Source organism: Cyclopterus lumpus, chromosome 1, assembly GCF_009769545.1.
Source record: "Cyclopterus lumpus isolate fCycLum1 chromosome 1, fCycLum1.pri, whole genome shotgun sequence".
Classification (NCBI taxonomy): domain Eukaryota; kingdom Metazoa; phylum Chordata; class Actinopteri; order Perciformes; family Cyclopteridae; genus Cyclopterus; species Cyclopterus lumpus.
In genome coordinates, this window is record NC_046966.1 from 3256142 (window position 1) to 3274629 (window position 18488).

The 18488-nt window shown below is 44.6% G+C and overlaps 2 protein-coding genes across 3 annotated transcripts in view; one reads left to right on the plus strand and one right to left on the minus strand.

Moving 5' to 3' along the window:
- Positions 1 to 670: 670 nt before the first annotated feature.
- Positions 671 to 10771, plus strand: LOC117733954 (glycine receptor subunit beta-like). Its single transcript, XM_034537928.1, has 9 exons — positions 671 to 725; positions 1440 to 1507; positions 1712 to 1938; positions 2584 to 2666; positions 3654 to 3791; positions 5711 to 5863; positions 8376 to 8524; positions 9791 to 9949; positions 10478 to 10771. Exons 1-9 carry the CDS (start codon positions 686 to 688, stop codon positions 10769 to 10771), a joined length of 1311 nt encoding a protein of 436 aa, XP_034393819.1. The 5' UTR covers positions 671 to 685.
- A 2733-nt stretch (positions 10772 to 13504) lies between these two features.
- The window catches only part of LOC117744277, a 17142-nt gene continuing 12158 nt past the window's right edge, over positions 13505 to 18488 (minus strand). The window contains exons 7-9 of one of the 2 annotated variants that reach the window (XM_034552507.1): positions 16987 to 17816; positions 16522 to 16785; positions 13505 to 15232 (exon numbers count right to left, since the gene is read on the minus strand). In XM_034552507.1, coding sequence (XP_034408398.1) covers positions 14979 to 15232; positions 16522 to 16785; positions 16987 to 17816 — 1348 coding nt within the window. In that variant the 3' untranslated portion in view covers positions 13505 to 14978. The remainder of the gene's footprint in view (positions 15233 to 16521; positions 16786 to 16986; positions 17817 to 18488) is intronic. The other variant, XM_034552588.1, reaches the window with a different exon arrangement.

The following is an 18488-nucleotide window of genomic DNA, read 5'->3' on the forward strand; positions in this document are numbered from 1 at the left end:
TAGTGCAGATGGAGGTGTCTGATTAAGAGTGACGGCCAGTGGAAAGAAGCTGTTCCTGTGTCTTCAACTAAATAAATACAAATGCAACCAGTGCTGGGTAAAAAGACTTGAACAGTGATATCGGAGGAAACATGGCTTCATGTATGGTAAACCCAATCTTCTTCTACTAACTCTCTGCTTTTGAGAGATTTCTGCTGGAAGAATCTCACCCATTGTACTACCCAACGTCCACATTTAGTGGGTGTGTCCTTGTTTGTACCTTTGCTTTTACTCTTGACACTTCATACTGACAAATGTTATAGTTTATATAAAAAGATAGCCTTGATGATGTCTCGTGGTAATGTCCTTTTTTTTGGAAGCCATTGTGATATTTATGTCAATATTGGATTCGGGCTCCTTTCTGTTTGCCAGATTTAACTATTTTTACTTCTTTTTTTTTTTTTCGAGCCGAGCAAAAGATTTGCTATGTTATTATGCCCATTTTTACAATGTTTGGTCCAATGCACTTTACCCTGTTACACTCTAATGTCACATGTATCCAGCATTTTTGTGAGAAAACTTCAGGATTTTCCAGTGTTTCAAATTTGTGTGTTAATAATTTGTATTCCAATTTAACAGCGAGTTGTCGGCAGAAGACTTGGCCCAGGTCCCTCCCAACTCCACCTCCAACATCTTGAACCGTCTGATGGTCAGTTATGACCCGAGAATAAGGCCTAACTTTCAAGGTAATGCCACAAACTATGCAGGTAGTGACACACATTGTGTTTACGGAAAGATGGACAGGACCAAACATATGCTTCTGTGTGCTCGTCCAGAATTATAATAAACACTGAAAGAACTACGGTATAACCCACAGAACATACATTTATGTCATGACAAGTATCACATCAAAGTACTTTACTTCTATTGTACTCTTTGCAGTTACTTTACTTTTCAGTCTGAGATTATTAAAACCAAATAAAACCAATAAATAAATACAACACAATCACATATTATTCTGCATAATGAGTACTTTACTTTTGTTTTATTAAGTCTATTTTGCTGATGTGTTGATGAGTGAATGTAGCAGTGCAGTGTGTGTGCAGTTTCCATGTCGGTGAATACATTCTCGGGATAAGTGTCTCGCTTGTCAGCCAGAGTTTTGTTCAGCTACTTTATTATTTTTTACATTTCTTCATATATAATTTGTCAGTCAGAAAAAATATTTCCAAATCCTTGTTAGAATTGTAATGCTATCGGCAAGTACCCAAATGTAAGTATTTGTACTATTTCTGAAAAAAGTAGTAGTATCCATATGGAACGTCCTCCTGGAGAAGGTGTTCCTCTAAATGTATCGAGTAACTCATCAGCATGCGATCAGGAGATCAATCCTTCTGTATGTACATGGAACAGAACAGTCCGGTTTCATATCACGGCATGTTTGTCTATGCGTGTTTCAGGGATCCCAGTGGAGTCGCGGGTGAACATCTTCATCAACAGCTTTGGGTCCATCCAGGAGACCACCATGGTGACACACGCACCACAGACACACTTAGCGTTGGTTTTTCTATTTGGTTCAAAATTGGAAATACTGTTTCCTTCATTTGGGTGAACCAAACCTTTTACTGTGGTCAAAACACGGTGATATTATTACGAGTAACGTTAACAAGTAGTCGTAAGCAGGAGCAGCAGGGCACATGGTGGCCATGATCAGCATCATGTCTCTCTCCAGGACTACAGAGTGAACATATTCCTCCGCCAGCGATGGAACGACCCTCGCCTGCGACTCCCGACTGACTTCAAGAGTGACTCCCTGACGATTGACCCCAACATGTTCCAGTGTTTGTGGAAACCAGACCTTTTCTTTGCTAATGAGAAGAACGCAAACTTCCACGATGTCACACAGGACAACATTCTGCTCTTCATCTTCAGGAACGGAGATATCTTAATCAGTATGAGGTACGCTCACGTAGCGTTCATATTTTTTCATCAATCAACCCACGTAGAGCTTTTTGGCTTGTAGCAGATTTGATAGATATTAGGTATAATAGTTCATGTCAAAATATGTGACGGTTAAATCCCAATCATGAATCAATTATAAACCCATGAATTAATGTCTTATTCTTCATGAAGTTGTTGTATCTTATCTGCAGTGAGTCTCTCCAGGCATGTGTCCAACCCCTTAGCGACCTGGAGGTCCTGAGGACAGATTCTGGAAGAAGTTTAGTAGTTCAAATTTAAGGTTAAAGATGTTTTTTCGTCATCATTGTTATTATCACATTTCAGCTTATATCGTGTTTCTGTGGTAATCCGCAACGTCCTTCACGCTTTAAATATCATTCTCTCCCAGCCACGCAGCCGCTGGTGTCTTTCCAAGTTACCGCGTGTCAATGTCGGTTTGTTGGTGGGCGGGTCCACCTTAAAAGATCTGCATCTAAAACAACTATTGGAAGGATTGCCTTGGAGTTTGACTCAGACATTTCCATAACTTTTCACCTAGCGCTGTCATCAGGTCAAAAGATGTGTGTGCGTGTGTGTGTGTGTGTGTGTGTGTGTGTGTGTGTGTGTGCATGTGTGTGTGCATGTGTGTGTGCATGTGTGCAGGCTGTCGGTGACTCTGTCTTGTCCCTTGGATCTTCAACTCTTCCCAATGGACACACAGCGGTGTAAGATGCAGCTGGAAAGCTGTGAGTACACACACACATGCACGCACGCACACACACACACACACACACACACACACACACACACACACACACACACTGTTTGATATTTACAGGGAGTGAAACAGCTTTTGACAGGTGTTAAAGCCAACTGTAACATTCTAAAAGTCCGGATGAGGGCATTTGATTTATTTTGAGCTGAACAATACACAGAAAACTTGCTGATGTAAGTCAAGTCTGATTTTGGGGCGACTGTCGCTCGTGGGGAGAGCGGTCGACCTGTAACCACGAGGTAGCCGTCAAAGTGCCCTTGAGCAAGACACTGAACCCCCAGTCGCTCCTCGGGCGCTTCACTGCAGCCCACTGCTCCTTAAGAACTAAGGATGGGTACAATGCAGAGAAGAACTTCCCCAATAAGGGGATCAATAAAGGATATATTATTATTAATATTATTGTTATTATTTCCTGTCGTACAGAACAACTTGCAGCTTTTTACAGTCATCCTCCAATAAATCACCAGCACTACAGTGTCTCTCCGTAAATGGGATTATGTTTAACGAACAATATGACAGAATGCATGTTTCTCTCTGCAGGGCACTTTATACCTGCATGAACGCTGCAACGCCATCAAAGATCAGAACTCGCATTACAGCCTCTTCTCCAGAGACATGTTTATGCCATTAAATACAAATGTTGTGGGCCTCAGGAGCCCCGTGTTGGTTCTACAGCTACAGCCCAAAACAGTCCTCAGCCAGTTCAGTCCGGTAATAGCTCATATGCATTCAGACCAAAGCATACTTCTGGATGAACCTCCTGAGCATTGTTGGTTAACAAACATTGCACCATTAAAGGGTGGTTGGAATGAGAGCTAACTAGCACAACAAAAGGGCAAAACAAAGAGTTACAACATGCATTTTAAAAAATGAGACAACATCTTGTAACGAATGTCTTGTGTGGCAAAGGTGTTGATGCTGAACATAAATATGATTAATTTTCATTTTAATGTTTTAGTTGGCTATACCACCAGTGATCTTGTGTTCATGTGGCAGTCGGACCCGGTTCAGATGGATGAGATTGCTCTCCCGCAGTTTGATATCAAACAAGAGGACATCATCTATGGAAACTGCACAAAATACTATCAAGGAACAGGTTAGTATGTATTAATCATATCATTCTAATCATTTAACATAAGCACGCATCGAGGAAATGAGAATTATTTTATAATTTTTTGTATATTACTGGAAGGTATTATGGTAACACTCAAGCATTATGATTGAACTTTAAATGTGGTCAAACCAAAGCTGGGCCAGGGATCTGTCTGTAAAGAATTTGAAATCACGAAAGAATATAATGAACGAATATAATGATGTTATCCACCATATGAAAAAGCACATCCTGGGCTACAAGAATATGTAAGCCATTTGTACATGTTACAAACACAACTCAAAAAGCCCAACATTTACCCAACATGAATTTACACAAATCCAAAATGCACAATTTGGAGAATGGCCTGAATGATCTGTACTAAAAACCTCTCTGAAGATGTTCTGCTTCACAACTTTGCAGAGAGACTGTTCGCATATTGTGCCGTGACTCGGTAGAGGTTTGAACCTAAAGAGATAATAATCACGGCGGAGTTTATATTTAAAAAATGGCATGCAAAACTATCATAGAGCTGCAATTACCAAAATAATAGATATGATCGGATTCGTTCAAAGGACATTTTATCTATCTCGATGGGCTCAGTGGGTAGTGAAGAGGAGTTAAGGGGACATGGGAGATTAGTCGTCTCGTAGTTCAGCTTCTGGCTAAACCACCAAAGGCTCGACCTCAGAACCCAGAGCTTGCTGCACCGACTAACCACACGAATATGCCGTAGTGAGCATGTAGCACCACCGCGCTGGATGAGTGGAACCTGTTCATTCGTGACTCAGGTAGCTCGATGTGAAGTTACGGATTTGACACCAGCTTGGTTTTTTCACTTGTTTTGAAGATGGCCTGAGATACAGAAAAGCAAGTCCTTAAAGGAGGGGTCTCTTAGGACATCTCTGTCATCTCTTAGGAGGGCCGCTTCAACGGTCAAGTCCGACAAGAACGCCATTTTTTTTTTTTACATTTGGCTGTGGTTGCGACACAAACTCAGCAATGGACACAAACTCAGCAATTCTCCTGTCACTTTGGATTCATCATTAATGCCCCTGATGATTATGGCTAGCTGAGCATTGTCGGTTTCGTCTGTGCTTTTCTTCGAGCGCCACGGAGAATGCAGCGAAGCCTCCGGCCTGCTCGCCTAACTGATCCCCAAATGTCTCCGGATAGCTCGTTAATCCGCTCTGCCTCTGTGTTTGACCGCTAGAGAGATATTGCTGAACAAGACACCGAATATCAGCGATATGCAACGTGCAATCCTTCAGAAACTTCCCTTCGGTGAACGGCTTTTCCTGCTTCGGCGATTAACTCGCCACATAAAAGTTGCCTCAACTGGAGGATCACCGTCCTTCTCGGGCTTATGAATAAATACTTTGCTGAGACGTGAGTCCTTTCTGAAGCTGCGTGGCTCGTCTCCAGGTGCTCCTCATACTGTTCTCTGTGTTTAGTCGAGTATTGGCGCTCGGGATTACATTCCTTTAAAACTGATACTTTTTCTTTGCATATCAGGCATCTAACATTTCTATTAAACTCCACAAAGAAATAGTGCAATGTGCATCAATCTAAACCGTCTGCAGCCAAACAACCAGCAAAGCGTAACCTGCTCTCTTCTTATCCAAAAATGCCCGGTCATGTGCAGTTTGAGCCCTAAAGGATACGTCTGGTGATATTGAATTAATTGTGATAGTGAATTCATCTTAATACAACAAAACCCTTAATATGACAGACGAGTTCATTTGAATCCAAACCAAGCAGGTCAGTTGTGAAAGCACCTTAAATGTCAACATTATTTAAAAAGAACATTTGTGGGCGTTTTAACACAGAAAAATCGAGCCTTTTTTTTGTTGTTAAAGTGGATATAAAGTCTGCTAAATCCATACAAAAACTATAAACTATGGTTGTCCTCCGTCTGTCTCCAGGATACTACACCTGCGTTGAAGTGATCTTTACGTTGCGTCGGCAGGTTGGTTTCTACTTGATGGGAGTTTATGCGCCAACTCTGTTGCTTGTCGTTTTGTCCTGGTTATCATTCTGGATCAACCCCGATGCCTCAGCTGCCAGGGTGCCATTGGGTGAGTACCACAAATGCTGTATTTGCATCAATTTGCTTTCAAGTATGCAATATTTAATGATGTACCTCACAGGGAGGCGAACACAACAGAATTCTGCCACTGTCTATGTTTTAGGGGGTTTCTGCCAATTATCTGTATCACTACCTTTGCTCACTGATATTTGACTTTGAAACAGCTGTTTCCTCATCCAAGAATTGAGGGATGTCGCTGTATTTCCACTGGGTAGACCTCATAGAGAGGCACTTTCTTCAAACTCTCATTTAGTCATTTTCTAATCCATGGTCACCATGCAAAGTATTCTACAACAGAACATGCTGCAATTAGGATAGAAACTATTTTCTTATATTTCCTGAGATCTCTAGAGGAGATCTGATCTCATGATGGATCTCTGCAACCTCCAGAGCTTGGTCCTAAATGTGTCCTTCTTATTTTTAGACTTGGTCACTGAGCAAAACCACCTGGAGGAAGACCACTCTCCGTGCATTCCATTCGATTAGATTCGAAAACTTTATTAATCCCCACTTATTTGCCACCAAAAATTGGTACAGACAACAATAGACACAGTCCACAGAGCACAACAGACAAGTAACACACTACAAGGAACAAACAAAACCAACTGGGCAGTCACGCCTAACAAAAACTTTTCCAGTTAATAAATAAGATCACAAGATAAATAAGATCATAAGACGAGATCAAATCAACTGAAAATGACACTGATTGTTTCAGATATTCGTCACTTTAAGGCTGGTTTTGAGGATTTCACCATAGTTATGACTAAATATTGTTAAATGGTGATACTCGTTTACATCAGAGATGTACATTTCTAAATCATAATGTTACCACGTAAAAAGCTGGGGAGCTAACATTAGCAGAGCATGTTAGCACATCACTAACTAGCATACGCACTTCGATGCTACGCTAGCAGCTTAAGGTGTACCGAATGTATAAAAATGCTCTTTTGGCTTTTCAATGATGGTAGCGGTGCATACAGAGCTACCGTCGTGGTCTTCAGTCTTGATGCCCAGGTGATGTGATGGTTCACTTGACTCTGATCTGTAGGCTTTGGCTTCCCGGTGCATCTTTTTCACCCGTTGAACCCATTCGACATCCTGGATTTGTCCCACAAATGCCGCTTTTTGTAGAAACTATTTATTCAGGGGGTGCAGTTAGTGACCGTGTGGGCTCCGTGGTAACTCTGACAGCTCGGGCCCTCATTATAAAGAATGACATGTCTGTGTCGCCTGTCGTCTTGTCTTTGTGGACAAAGGAGACACAAGTAATGAGAGGTAAAGTTAGCTAATCTGTTCTTCTGACACCTAACTTTTGAGTGCATGTTTGCCAATTTCCCTTCTGTATGACAGCTAGTGTGCCACTCTATTCCTGGGGCCAACGTAAGACATATAACCGCAGTGAGTTACTGATGGATCTCACTTTATCATGCTGTCAAGGACGCCGCCCACGCTCCATCTGGATGCTATCCCAGAACAGATTCTGCTGCCGGTTTTATAAAGTGCGGATGAGCGTTTAATGGAGGAAAGTTAAAGATGTTTGTTGATCTGTTGGCACGAGTGAAACTAAAAAATAAAAAATCAAATCATGATTTATGAGAAGCAAATGCTGACGGCTCTCTGTGGAGAATGGCGGCGACTACCGGGAGGAAGACAAGGAGTTCTTTCGTGGGGGAGACGGACCCCGAACACTTGTTCCCTCCTAGTCTGTCCATACGATATTACGAACATTATGTAATATTAAGGCTAATCGGTGGACAGCGGCCACACCGATCCGTGGTAATATTTGAAAAGCTTGGTAGGTGGCAAGCTGCGGTGTCTCCATAATGTCCATAATGTGAGTTTCATAGCCTTCTCCCGTCGAGTTTCTTTTTTATAGATCACAACTTTAGTGAGGGAGGTGGCGCTCGCCTCTCAGGCCCCATGTCGTGTGTACGCAATCGTTATAAACGTTGATTTTTACCTCTTCTATCCCCGTCTACCACAAGGAGAAACATATTTCTTACAGACTAATGTGACATGAGAAAGAGTCCCCTCCTCATTCACATTGTTTCCTTCCTTATTAAACTGATATTACCCATAAGATATGAAGATTGAGGCTTATTAGAGGTGTATTGCAGCAATTTTAAATGGCGCATTAAGAGTTATTCTCTGTGCACCGTCTTTAGGTTCATCTTTCAGCCACCAGGGCGCCCCAGACTTAGATAGTTGATACTCTTCACAGCAGACTACAATGTTGCAAGAGTTCTAATCGAGAACATATTTAATTTATTATTGATTTTCTGGATTCCGCCCTCATCAGCGATGCTATTAATTATAATAATAATACATTGGTTTTATAAGGCGCCTTTCAAGGCACTCAAGGTCGCCTTTTGGGCCTTAAATCCATCGACACACCTTTCCTTTGTCCCGCTATCCCACAATAGTTGATGGTATATTACACGTTGACATTACGGTGGCATTAATGTGTGGACGTGTGTGTGTGTGTGTGTGTGTGTTTCCAGGTATTCTATCGGTGCTCTCTCTCTCCAGTGAGAGTATGCTCTTGGCGTCGGAGCTGCCAAAGGTCTCCTACGTAAAAGCCATCGATATCTGGCTCATAACCTGTCTACTCTTTGGTTTTTCATCACTGGTGGAATACGCTGTGGTGCAGGTCAGTTCAACACACAACCACACAACTGTACACACACAGTACCTCTCCACACCCATCACTGGGGTTAAAGAGTGTGTGGATTATGGAAGAAGAATGGAGCAACAAGGGCGGAGAAGTCCTCTATGACTCAGAAAGAGTGTACGATCTTTTCTGTAATGTTGGAGTTAAAGGTACATATGATGCATTCTATGACGTATTAAAGTTACAGTGATTATTATTCTGTATTCTTATGTGGGTCAACTTTTCTCACTGAATGTCCACACACACGTAGATGATCTACTCAGATATAATACAGGCAGCTGATTTATTGGTAGCGTCACAGAACTAGACAAACTTAATGTATCCTTTGTTTGCCGAACGTACAACGTGTAACAAATGATTATGAATTTGTGGCACACAAAGTTTATTAAGACTCTCTTAACAACTGATTGTTAAAGGGGTCTGTTATTGAAGGTCAACACAAATGTACGGAATAATACAGAAAACAGCAACCAGAGGAAATGCCCATAGTTTCATTTTCATTGATGATGGAATTAGGGTGTGCAGAAGGTCTTTTTAACATTTTTATTCAAAGCTTCCATTGCGGTTTTCAAATGAAGCTTTGGATGTCTCTCTTAACAATTTATGATGTCATCACCTTACAAAATCGTGACGAAATATGATGTTATTGTGGTTATGCAACTGAGCGCACCGAGGGCGCCGTGTCAACAGGAGGCTCCTGCTTGGAGGGGACGAACAGAAAGACACACACGCACACACACACGCACACGCACACACACACACACACCTTACAGGACGCACACACACACGCGCGCACACACACACACGCACGCACACACACACATCTTACAGGATGCCCACAGAAAGACACACACACATTTGCCTTACTGGACACACATACACACACACACACACACACACAGACACACACACACACACACCTTAAAGGACACATACTCAGAGTGGAGGAAAAGCTTTTGGACATCAAATGATTGGAAATTGAAAATGTTATCGGTATCTCGGGAAGGCTAGCTGTGGGCAAAATTCACAAAATCCATCCACTCTCTCTCTTTCTCCTTCTCTCTCTCTTTCTCCCTCTCTCTCTCTCTCTCTCTCACTTCATATCTCTCCCTCACTCTCTCTTTCTCCCTTTCTCTTTCTCTCTCTCTCTCACTTCATCTCTCTCTCTCACTCTCTCGTTCGCCCTCTCCCTCTCTCTCACTTCCTCCCATTCTCTCTCGCTCTCTCTCTCTCTCTATCTTCTAGGTGATGCTGAACAGTCCCAAGCGGATTGAGGAGGAGAAAGCCAAAATGGCTGAGAAAGAGAAAGCGTTGCAAGAGAAAGAAGGAAAGATGGCTTTAAATAAAGCTAAGAACACAGTGAATGGGACCGGAGGAACGCCCATACATGTCAACACTTTGCAGGTAAACGCCACTCAACGCAACAGCTTAAAATCACAATTTGCCTCAGGGGGCTTTACAATGTGTGCAACATACGACACCCCCTCTGTCCCAGGACCTCACATGGGAACAGGAAAAAAAAAATAAAAATAGGAACAATCCTGAAGGAGAGAAGCGGAGGAGGCCAGCAGCGTGCATTCACATATTTCTGTTGCTTACATTTGTGGTTGTGGCATCACAAGAGAGAAAAAGCAGGCTCATTTGGACTAATATGAAACTTGTAACAAGAGTAAACGAGACATTGAACCAGTTAATGTGTAATGTTAATCACTGCCTTCTCCTTTATGAGCCTATTTAGAGTTTTAAAAAACAAGCTGTCCCTTAATCAATGCTGAGACTGTGTGTGTCGTAAGGAATGCAGCATCATACCCATAAACAAAGACATCGCATAAGCAAGGCACATTGGCAATCCTTAATGTAGAATAAAAATGATAATGGACTCTCTTTTTTTTCTAATGTTCTGACTCCGCGTCCGTCTCTGTGTCTGACCAGGTGGTAGAAACTCGCTGTAAGAAAGTTTGCACCTCCAAGTCGGACCTTCGCGCCAACGACTTCAGCATCGTGGGATCCCTCCCACGAGACTTTGAGCTGTCAAACTTTGACTGTTACGGTAAAGCGGTTGAGGTGTTGGGGGGCCTCAAGTCCCAGAACAAAGCCAACAAGAAACCGGCGCCGCCCAAGGCCGTCATACCTGCCGCCGCCAAACGCGTCGACCTCTACGCACGGGCCCTCTTCCCCTTCTCCTTCCTCTTCTTCAATGTGGTCTACTGGTCCGTCTATCTGTGAGAGGGCGCTGTGAGGCGGAGTGGTTCGTACCCTGTCGTTCCGTCCCCGTACTGATATTGAAACTGCATTGAACTTGCAAATGACACAGCAGATATTAAATTGAACGTGTACTATTTCAGAGCCATGTTTGCAGACCTTGGGAGGCTGCTGTGGTCCCCGGGAGTAACTGTATTCACCAGAACCACTAAACCTTGGGGATGTTCCCTTGAATCCCCTTGAATCCCCTTTAAAGCCCGGCATTAGGGAGGCCCTGCATGTGTGTGTCTGTGATGCAGCACAGCGTATAAACTAAACCCTGCTGTGGTGATTAGAAATACAGGCTTTTTTCTGGGAACACTTTGGTGTGAACGGTACAGAGCTCCAAAATGCCCAACACTAATTAAAGACATGCGAGAGACCTGAGAAAATAAATGTAAAACAATACAAAGACTAAATTAATACGTATATTGTAAAGCAATTCAATAAATCCTTACATACGTCGTCTACGTTTTTTCATCATTGTCTCATTTATATTTTCATGTATGATTTTTACAGATTATTGGCTTTGGGTTTGAGTATAATTTGTTCACTTTGCTCCATGAAACACGTCAGATTAGAGGTTCACCTCGTGACCCTCGTGAGCTCCTCCTCCACTAGCTGACGCCGTCCTAGCTTCGCCGTTGTCACGTTGTCACGTTGACATGCGATGTGATCCAGAGCGCCGTGAGCGAGGGCGCCGACGGCCAGAAAGGTGAGGCGGCTTCCCGTTTTGAACGCCTGGAGATGAAACTGGGAGGAAGAGGAGGCGCCTCCAGATCCAGGTATTTCAAAAAGCGAGCGCTACCGGCGGCTAGCGTGACCGCAGCGCCCCCCGTGAGGCACCGCTGCATTTTGAAAGCAGGTCAAACTTTTTCACGTGCGCTTTCGGTCTCGACGCAGCGTGGCCGAGGTAACCGCGTAGCTAACGGTTAGCTTCAGACGGCGTTAGCAATGCCATCGCTGTCGCATCAAAATGGTTACGCACGGGGGAAACCATCCAGTAAATGGTAAGCAGGGTGCCAATAACGGAATGGTAGTGTTGCAGTATGGTTATGTACAGTATACATGCTCAAAGTGATGCATGTTATTTTTGTATATGTATACTTGTATATGTATAGCTGTTGTAAGCTGCTAACGTTACTCTTTTATTATCAGCTGTTGTCTACAATGCAGCTAACTGGACCCTCTTCAGTCTTTCTTTAGGGGGGAAACGAGAGGAAAACCAACAACCCCTTCTGGGGAATCACCCCCCCCCCCCCCCCCCCCCGGACATGAAGATATTGTTTTGACGCACATACATTCGTTGCTGATGGGAGACGGAGACGTGTTTTATTGAAGGAATCAAAAAATAATCAAATATGCAGTGACGGGAGCTGCTGGCGACGAAAATTATTAATGGACAAATGAAATTTACTGACACCAATAAGGGAATAAATATTCATTCTTTATTAAAAGCCTTACTAAAAAGCAATCGAGGGTTGCCGTGGCTACTCCAATGTCTCTGAATCATCTTTGGGTCGTGTTTTCAGAGAGAGCCTCGTCCTCAGCCTTGCATGTGAACATGTGGTCTGTCTCCATCTGTTGGAAGAAGCGTGCTACTACACTTATTCTACAGGCATTGAGCTTGAATACAGTCCAGAGAACTCCACATAGACCAAAAGGTTATGGTTTTCTCTGAATGGGAATTGTATTTAAATGGAATTAATACCTCCAGTAAATGGTCAATGAACTTGTGCTTGTATAGCACTTTTCTAGTCTTACAACCACTCTGTGATACTGTGATATGGCTGGCTCGAGGTCTTAGGCTGCTACCGTGTCATTCCAGAGGGTTAATCCCTCTAAAAGCGTAGTTTTGTTTGTCATTTACACACACAACCAGTAACATATATACAACGTATGCTTACATATCTGCAGGAATTTCACAAATGTTAACCTTTCTTAGGATGCCAAGATTATTCTCTCTTCTTTTTGGGGCCTAAGCCAGAGGCCATGAGGTTAACAGGCCTCAACAAAACTCTAATAAAGACGTAACTGTGGGAAATAAAAAATAAAAACAGTGTTCCCATTGCGTGGCTAATTAACCTCTGAGAAAGCCTTCATTGGGGTCTAACTGTGAGAAATACAGACGCAAGTCCTGACGTGGCACTAGACGGCGTGACGCTTTCACTGCTATGAGAGTGGTGCGTCGGGTAAGCGTGCACAAGGCTGCTAACGGCAAACGCCACGGGACTCCAGATGTGACCCGATGTGGTTTGACATTAGTTTACGGGGACGCTTTTCTTCTGACGAGCAACAAATGTGAAACGAGGTTAAACTAAGGCCTGATAAATGTATCGTTGTTCCCCGAGGCCTCGGTGCCGTCTGACTCAGAGGACTTCACATCCCTCTACACACAGCCTGCGTTGTCCAATTAAGGTGGACGCATGTTTAATGTGTAGTACCATTTGGTATGATGGCGTCTTCATGCTGGGTCTTGCTTTCATCCAGAAAGAAGAAATGATTTCATCTTTAACTGATGTGTCACTGGAGGAGAAATCTGTATCCTCATTTGATTACTCAGAACGGTTTATGATCTATGAACCAACACTTCCATCTAGTGGCATTGACAGTGAACTGCACGTCAATCCTAAACAGTTAGGCAATACATGACAAACTTTTTCAACAGAGAAAATCATTTCACTTTAGGGCATTGAATGAAAAACCACAACACAATCGTGGAGCTTTACATTTTTATAAGACTTATAAAAACATAACACAATAACCAAGGCATGTCATACATTGTGTTTTTTCTTTGTTTCTCTGATGAGTATTTACAAAACAGGCTTATTTACAGATAGCAATAGCTCAGAAATGAAAAAAAAAAAAATGAAGGCTACATTTAGTCTAGCACAAACAACCAGTTAGCCATATTGATAATATATTTTTTATGTACAATGCAACTGGCCCGGCTAGAGCAAGAGAGAACATAAAGATTCTGCAAAAAGATTTAAATAACTTCAAGTAATCTGTCTTGAGGTTTCATGGAGGTTCTAGTCCGGTGGAGCTGCGTGTAGTTCAGGAGGCCAACGGGGGAAAGACAACGCAACTAACGTGGCAACTAACGTGGCAACTAACGTGGCAACCAACGGAACCGCCACGTCTCTGATTAATGCCCACTGAAACACAACCAAGGGAAGTCTCCTCTCCACATATAAAGTGATATCCTGCTCATTGGCCTACAGCACTTCTTTTTTCTTCTTCTTTTTTTTTTTTACTGCTTTGAATAACAAATGTGCAACAGGCAGGAAAAACAACAAAAGGAAACACGACCCGAGCTGTCGACTTCTCGGGTCCGACGGCGTCTCCGGGACAGTTCTCGTGTTTCCGTGTCTTGACTAAACATCTTAGGCATCTTTAAGGAGCTGCACTACATTCTGCGACCTTTTCCTCGTCTCTCACGAAACCCACTCTGGAGTTTGTCAAGAAAAAAAATTAAATAAACTCTCCGTCGTAATCTCGTGTTCCACTTTAAACTAAAGTCCTCACCTAGTACCGTACATATGATGGTCTGAGTATATAGAGCAAAACCGTTGTCAGAATTGCACAGTCAGCAGGATGAAAAAGACGAACTAGCTCACGTGAAAGATCTGGTTATTCTTCTAGGTTAAAAGTAGTTAGGCCTGCTCTAATTATATAGCCACTAGAAAGGAAAGTGTGTCCTATTGAAGTCTCCAAGTGCATAAAACACTGACGCTACTTCAGGACGTTCAACCCCCCCCCCCCTCGTGTACATTTTAGTGTATCCCAAGGAGAGAAGTCCATATACAACACAACAAAGGCTGCGGCCAGTGCCATGGTCTCTGAAGCCCCCCCCCCCCCCCCTCCCCCCCAAGGCATGTCTCAAACGGCACCCGTCCAAGTGCGCTGCTTTTAGACAAGAATTGCACTGTGACCCCCCTCGAACCAGGAGCCCCATCAAGACTCGATAGTGTCATTTTCTGTAAGACCTTTAAAGTAGAGCAGGAAAAAAAAATAAAAAAAATACAAAAATCATTCAGATTTCTGAAACAAAACTGACCGTCAGGTATCGAAAATTAGAAAACAAACTGAAATTTAGGACCGTCATCTCAAAACTAGTGTGTTTCCTGGGCAGCTGGTTACCATTTGAGAATCTGCTCTGGTCACCTGCCCTGCCCCCCCCCCCCCCTCTTCAGCAGACGATGAGCGGCAGGGGCTCATTTTCCCGGCGCTGGTTCTTCTTGAGCAGCTGGATGCGATTGTGGCAGTAGAACTTGATGGCTCGCCAGTCGCGGTGGTTGCTGACCAGCAGGGGGCACTGCTGCAGGCAGCGCTCGCAGTCGGCCTTGGCGGGCACGCGGAGCTCCGTGATGTTCTGGTTCAGGTGCTCCTCCACCGCCGTGCGCTCCGCCTCCGACCAGGGCCGCTTCAGGACGCCACGCTTTCCTGCCAGGGGGAAGAGGAGGGATGAGCGGGGGGGGGGGGGGGGGTCTCTCTCGTCAGGTGTGTTGTGCTCTTCAGGTTCCAGCGGGTTTGAGCCAGTTGGTCTCAAGCGTCTAGTTTTGCATTTAAGGAGTTGTTTTTGTATTAAGCTGAGTTTATACTCGCTGGTGTTCACTGATAAAAGCACTATTTACATGTCGAAGGCCGATTGGCTTTTAAATGCTTTAGAACCAGGAGGCATTCATAATTGACATCTGAATAAATATTTGCTATTCAACCTTTGTTTCTTTTATACTTAATGCTTGACTTGGTTTGTATGTACATAGACAATAAAGTCATTTATGAATATGCAATACGAGTTTTTGTGGAGGTGAGTTTATGGCTTTCTGTCATTCACACAACAGTCTGTTCATATCTGAGTTTCACTCGTTGTCTTTTTGATTCCTCACAGTTCATTGTGTGTGTTCGCCCTCTGCTGTTTGGGAGAATACTGCAGCGCATTAGAGTATGAACGCCAAGCATAAGTATAAACAAAGCTCAAATGTGGGCTATTACTGGTTGGGATGTTAGCTGACTTGAAAGATGTAAACCTTCTTCTTCCTTGATGCACGATACGGCAACAGGAAGAGGAAAAACAAGGTGCACGAGGAATCGTGTCACAAGTTTAAATTAATTCATGAAGCTCCATTTAAAAAAAAGGTTGAATATGTTCCGCCTGAAGTTCAGGTTAGTTTTTTACCTTCAGTCAGAAAGCGAGCGAGCACCGACTACGATATCAATATCAGAACAAGGGACGGAAATCTCTTCTGCTGTTGACATTTAAATGACACAGTTACAACACATCAGATCTAGGCCGCTTCCAATTATATCTGGGCCATTTTCACGAGCATTAATCTCTTCACTCGTATGTGCGTGTGTGTGTGTGTGTGTGTGTGTGTGTGTGTGTGTGTGTGTGTGTGTGTGTGTGTGTGTGTGTGTGTGTGAGTGTGTGTCTTACTTTTTGTGATCCATCAGTTTCAACTCATTGACTAGTTGATCTAAAGAAAATGAACTGGTTCCAGTTTCTAAACGTTTGCTTCTTTTTCTTCTATGACAGCGAGCTCAAAAAAAGAAGCGTCGCTTTTTTTCAAAAATCGTTAGGAATCTCCAAGAAGGCCTGATACGAAGAGGGTCCAAAAGAGTCTCGGCTCACTTCGAGCAGAGCACCTTCTTTATTTATTTTTTTAATCTCACCTGCACAATTTTATTCATTTATCTTCCTTAGTTTTGTGAAATGGTGCAATCACACAAACCTGATTTGGGCTGACCTGAGCCTCTCCTGCGGTTCACAGTAGGAGCCTGAGCAGGAGGCGGAGCGGTTGGCTGCGCGCTCTTGAGCTTCTTGGGTCGCCCCACCCGCCCGTTGTTCTTGCCCTTCCGGACATACAGCAGGGTGGGTGTGGGGATCGGAGCGGGAGGAGGAGCAGGAGCGGGGACGGGCGCCTCCGTCTTCTCCTTCGCCTGCTCCCCGTCGGACTCTCCCTCTGAGTAGGAGTCAGCAGAGTTTCCCGACATCACTGGAAAGAGGAGGCGAGAAAGGTTCAGACAGAGGACAGAGAGAGGACCGAAAGAGTCTGACCCGTCACGACTCCCCGTGTGCAATCAAACACACGAGCATCCGCACAAACTGGAAGGAGGGTCGCGACCCTTCTCCAGCCACGGGGTGTCTGACAACACCGCGTGTTAACAGACAACAGAGAGACACGAGTTCCACTCACCGTCCAGTTCCAGGCAGATGTGGTTCAGGCTCATTCCTCTGAACAGCACTCCATCCCTCTCCCCGCAGAGCACCACTCGGCCCACCCGGCCCATCAGGCCCGGGTCTTGGCCAATACCGGCACAGTTCTGCGTCACGTGGTACTCCCTCTCCAGGAAGTGCTCCAGCCTCTCCACCGCGCTGCCCCCGGGCTGCCCGGGCTCCTCCCCTTCTCCCAGCAGCAGCAGCTGGGTCAGTATGGCCACCTGCCGGCGAACCCGGGTCTGGGTCAGTGCGCGGGGGTTGCGGGTGCCGCTTGAGCGGGCCAGGCTGCGCAGGAGGTCAGTGCCTCGCAGTGGCGTGGCGGGGGAGTGGTAGGGCCTGGCGAAGACGTACGGGTTCGCCGGGTCCACTCCCACGTCCTGGCGCGTCTCCAGGAGGAGCTCCAGGCAGGGCTCGCAGTGAGGGGGCAGGATGAGGGGCTGCACGCGGCCACGTTTGCCCTGGACCCCGACTCTGGGGAGGTGGGGGAGCACCAGACGCTCAAACGGAGACAGGGAGGCCTCCAGTGGAGTGAGAGCCGGCGGGGCGCCGGGCGGGACGGGAACGGGGCACTGTGGGGTGAGGCGGGCGCGATACTCGGCGATGGACAGCTTGGAGACCTCGCACTCGCGCCGCCGGTTGTACAGGATGAGGAGAGCCAGGCTGGAGTGGCAGAGGAGGCGCCAGGCCTCGGCCGATTGGAGCTGGCGAGACAGGGACAGGAAGGCCGAGTGCTGCAGCCGACGAAGGTACAGCACCAGGGAGGACAAGGACGAGAGGAGGGGCAGCATGTGGTGACGCCCCGAACCGCTGAAAGGAGAGGTGGAGAGTTACAGGTTACTTTATTAACTCTTATTATTATTTATTAGCTCCAGCTAACTTACAGAAACAAAACGCAATCAAGCTGCACGCTGGCAGAACACTGAGATGGAATCTGTGTGTTCACAGTCGCTACATTTGTTTAGTTTGTCTTGGGGCTGCAACTGATTAATTCATTTAATTTGACGAATTAATTCATTAATCTGCTGATTCTTTTCTGTAATAACGGGTTTTTTCCAGCATGTCAAATGTGAGAATTTGATGCTTTTCTTTGTAAACTGAGGCTCGCCATCTGCAGCGGTAGTTTTGCCGCAAGCGAGTCAGGCAAGAAAACACACTGATGATCTATCACAAAAAGATACAAGCCCAGAGGATATATTACGTCATATAAATAATCAGAATCTGCTAAATGACGGCAACCGTTTGGTTTGTTTGCGCCGAGGGAGAAATGAGCAGACACCTGATGTCCGGGGAAAATAAATCCCTGGAAGCACATATCCTTCTATGAAAGAGTCTTTATTCTTAATGAATGTGTCGCTGATCTGGAACTCTTCTGCAAGGCAAGCGGGAGTTTTTGAAAGGCTAAACTCCAACGAATATGGATCTGCAGTAGAATATTTTGTTAGATAAAAATCATGTTTTAAATTTTGTTTGGTTTTGTCA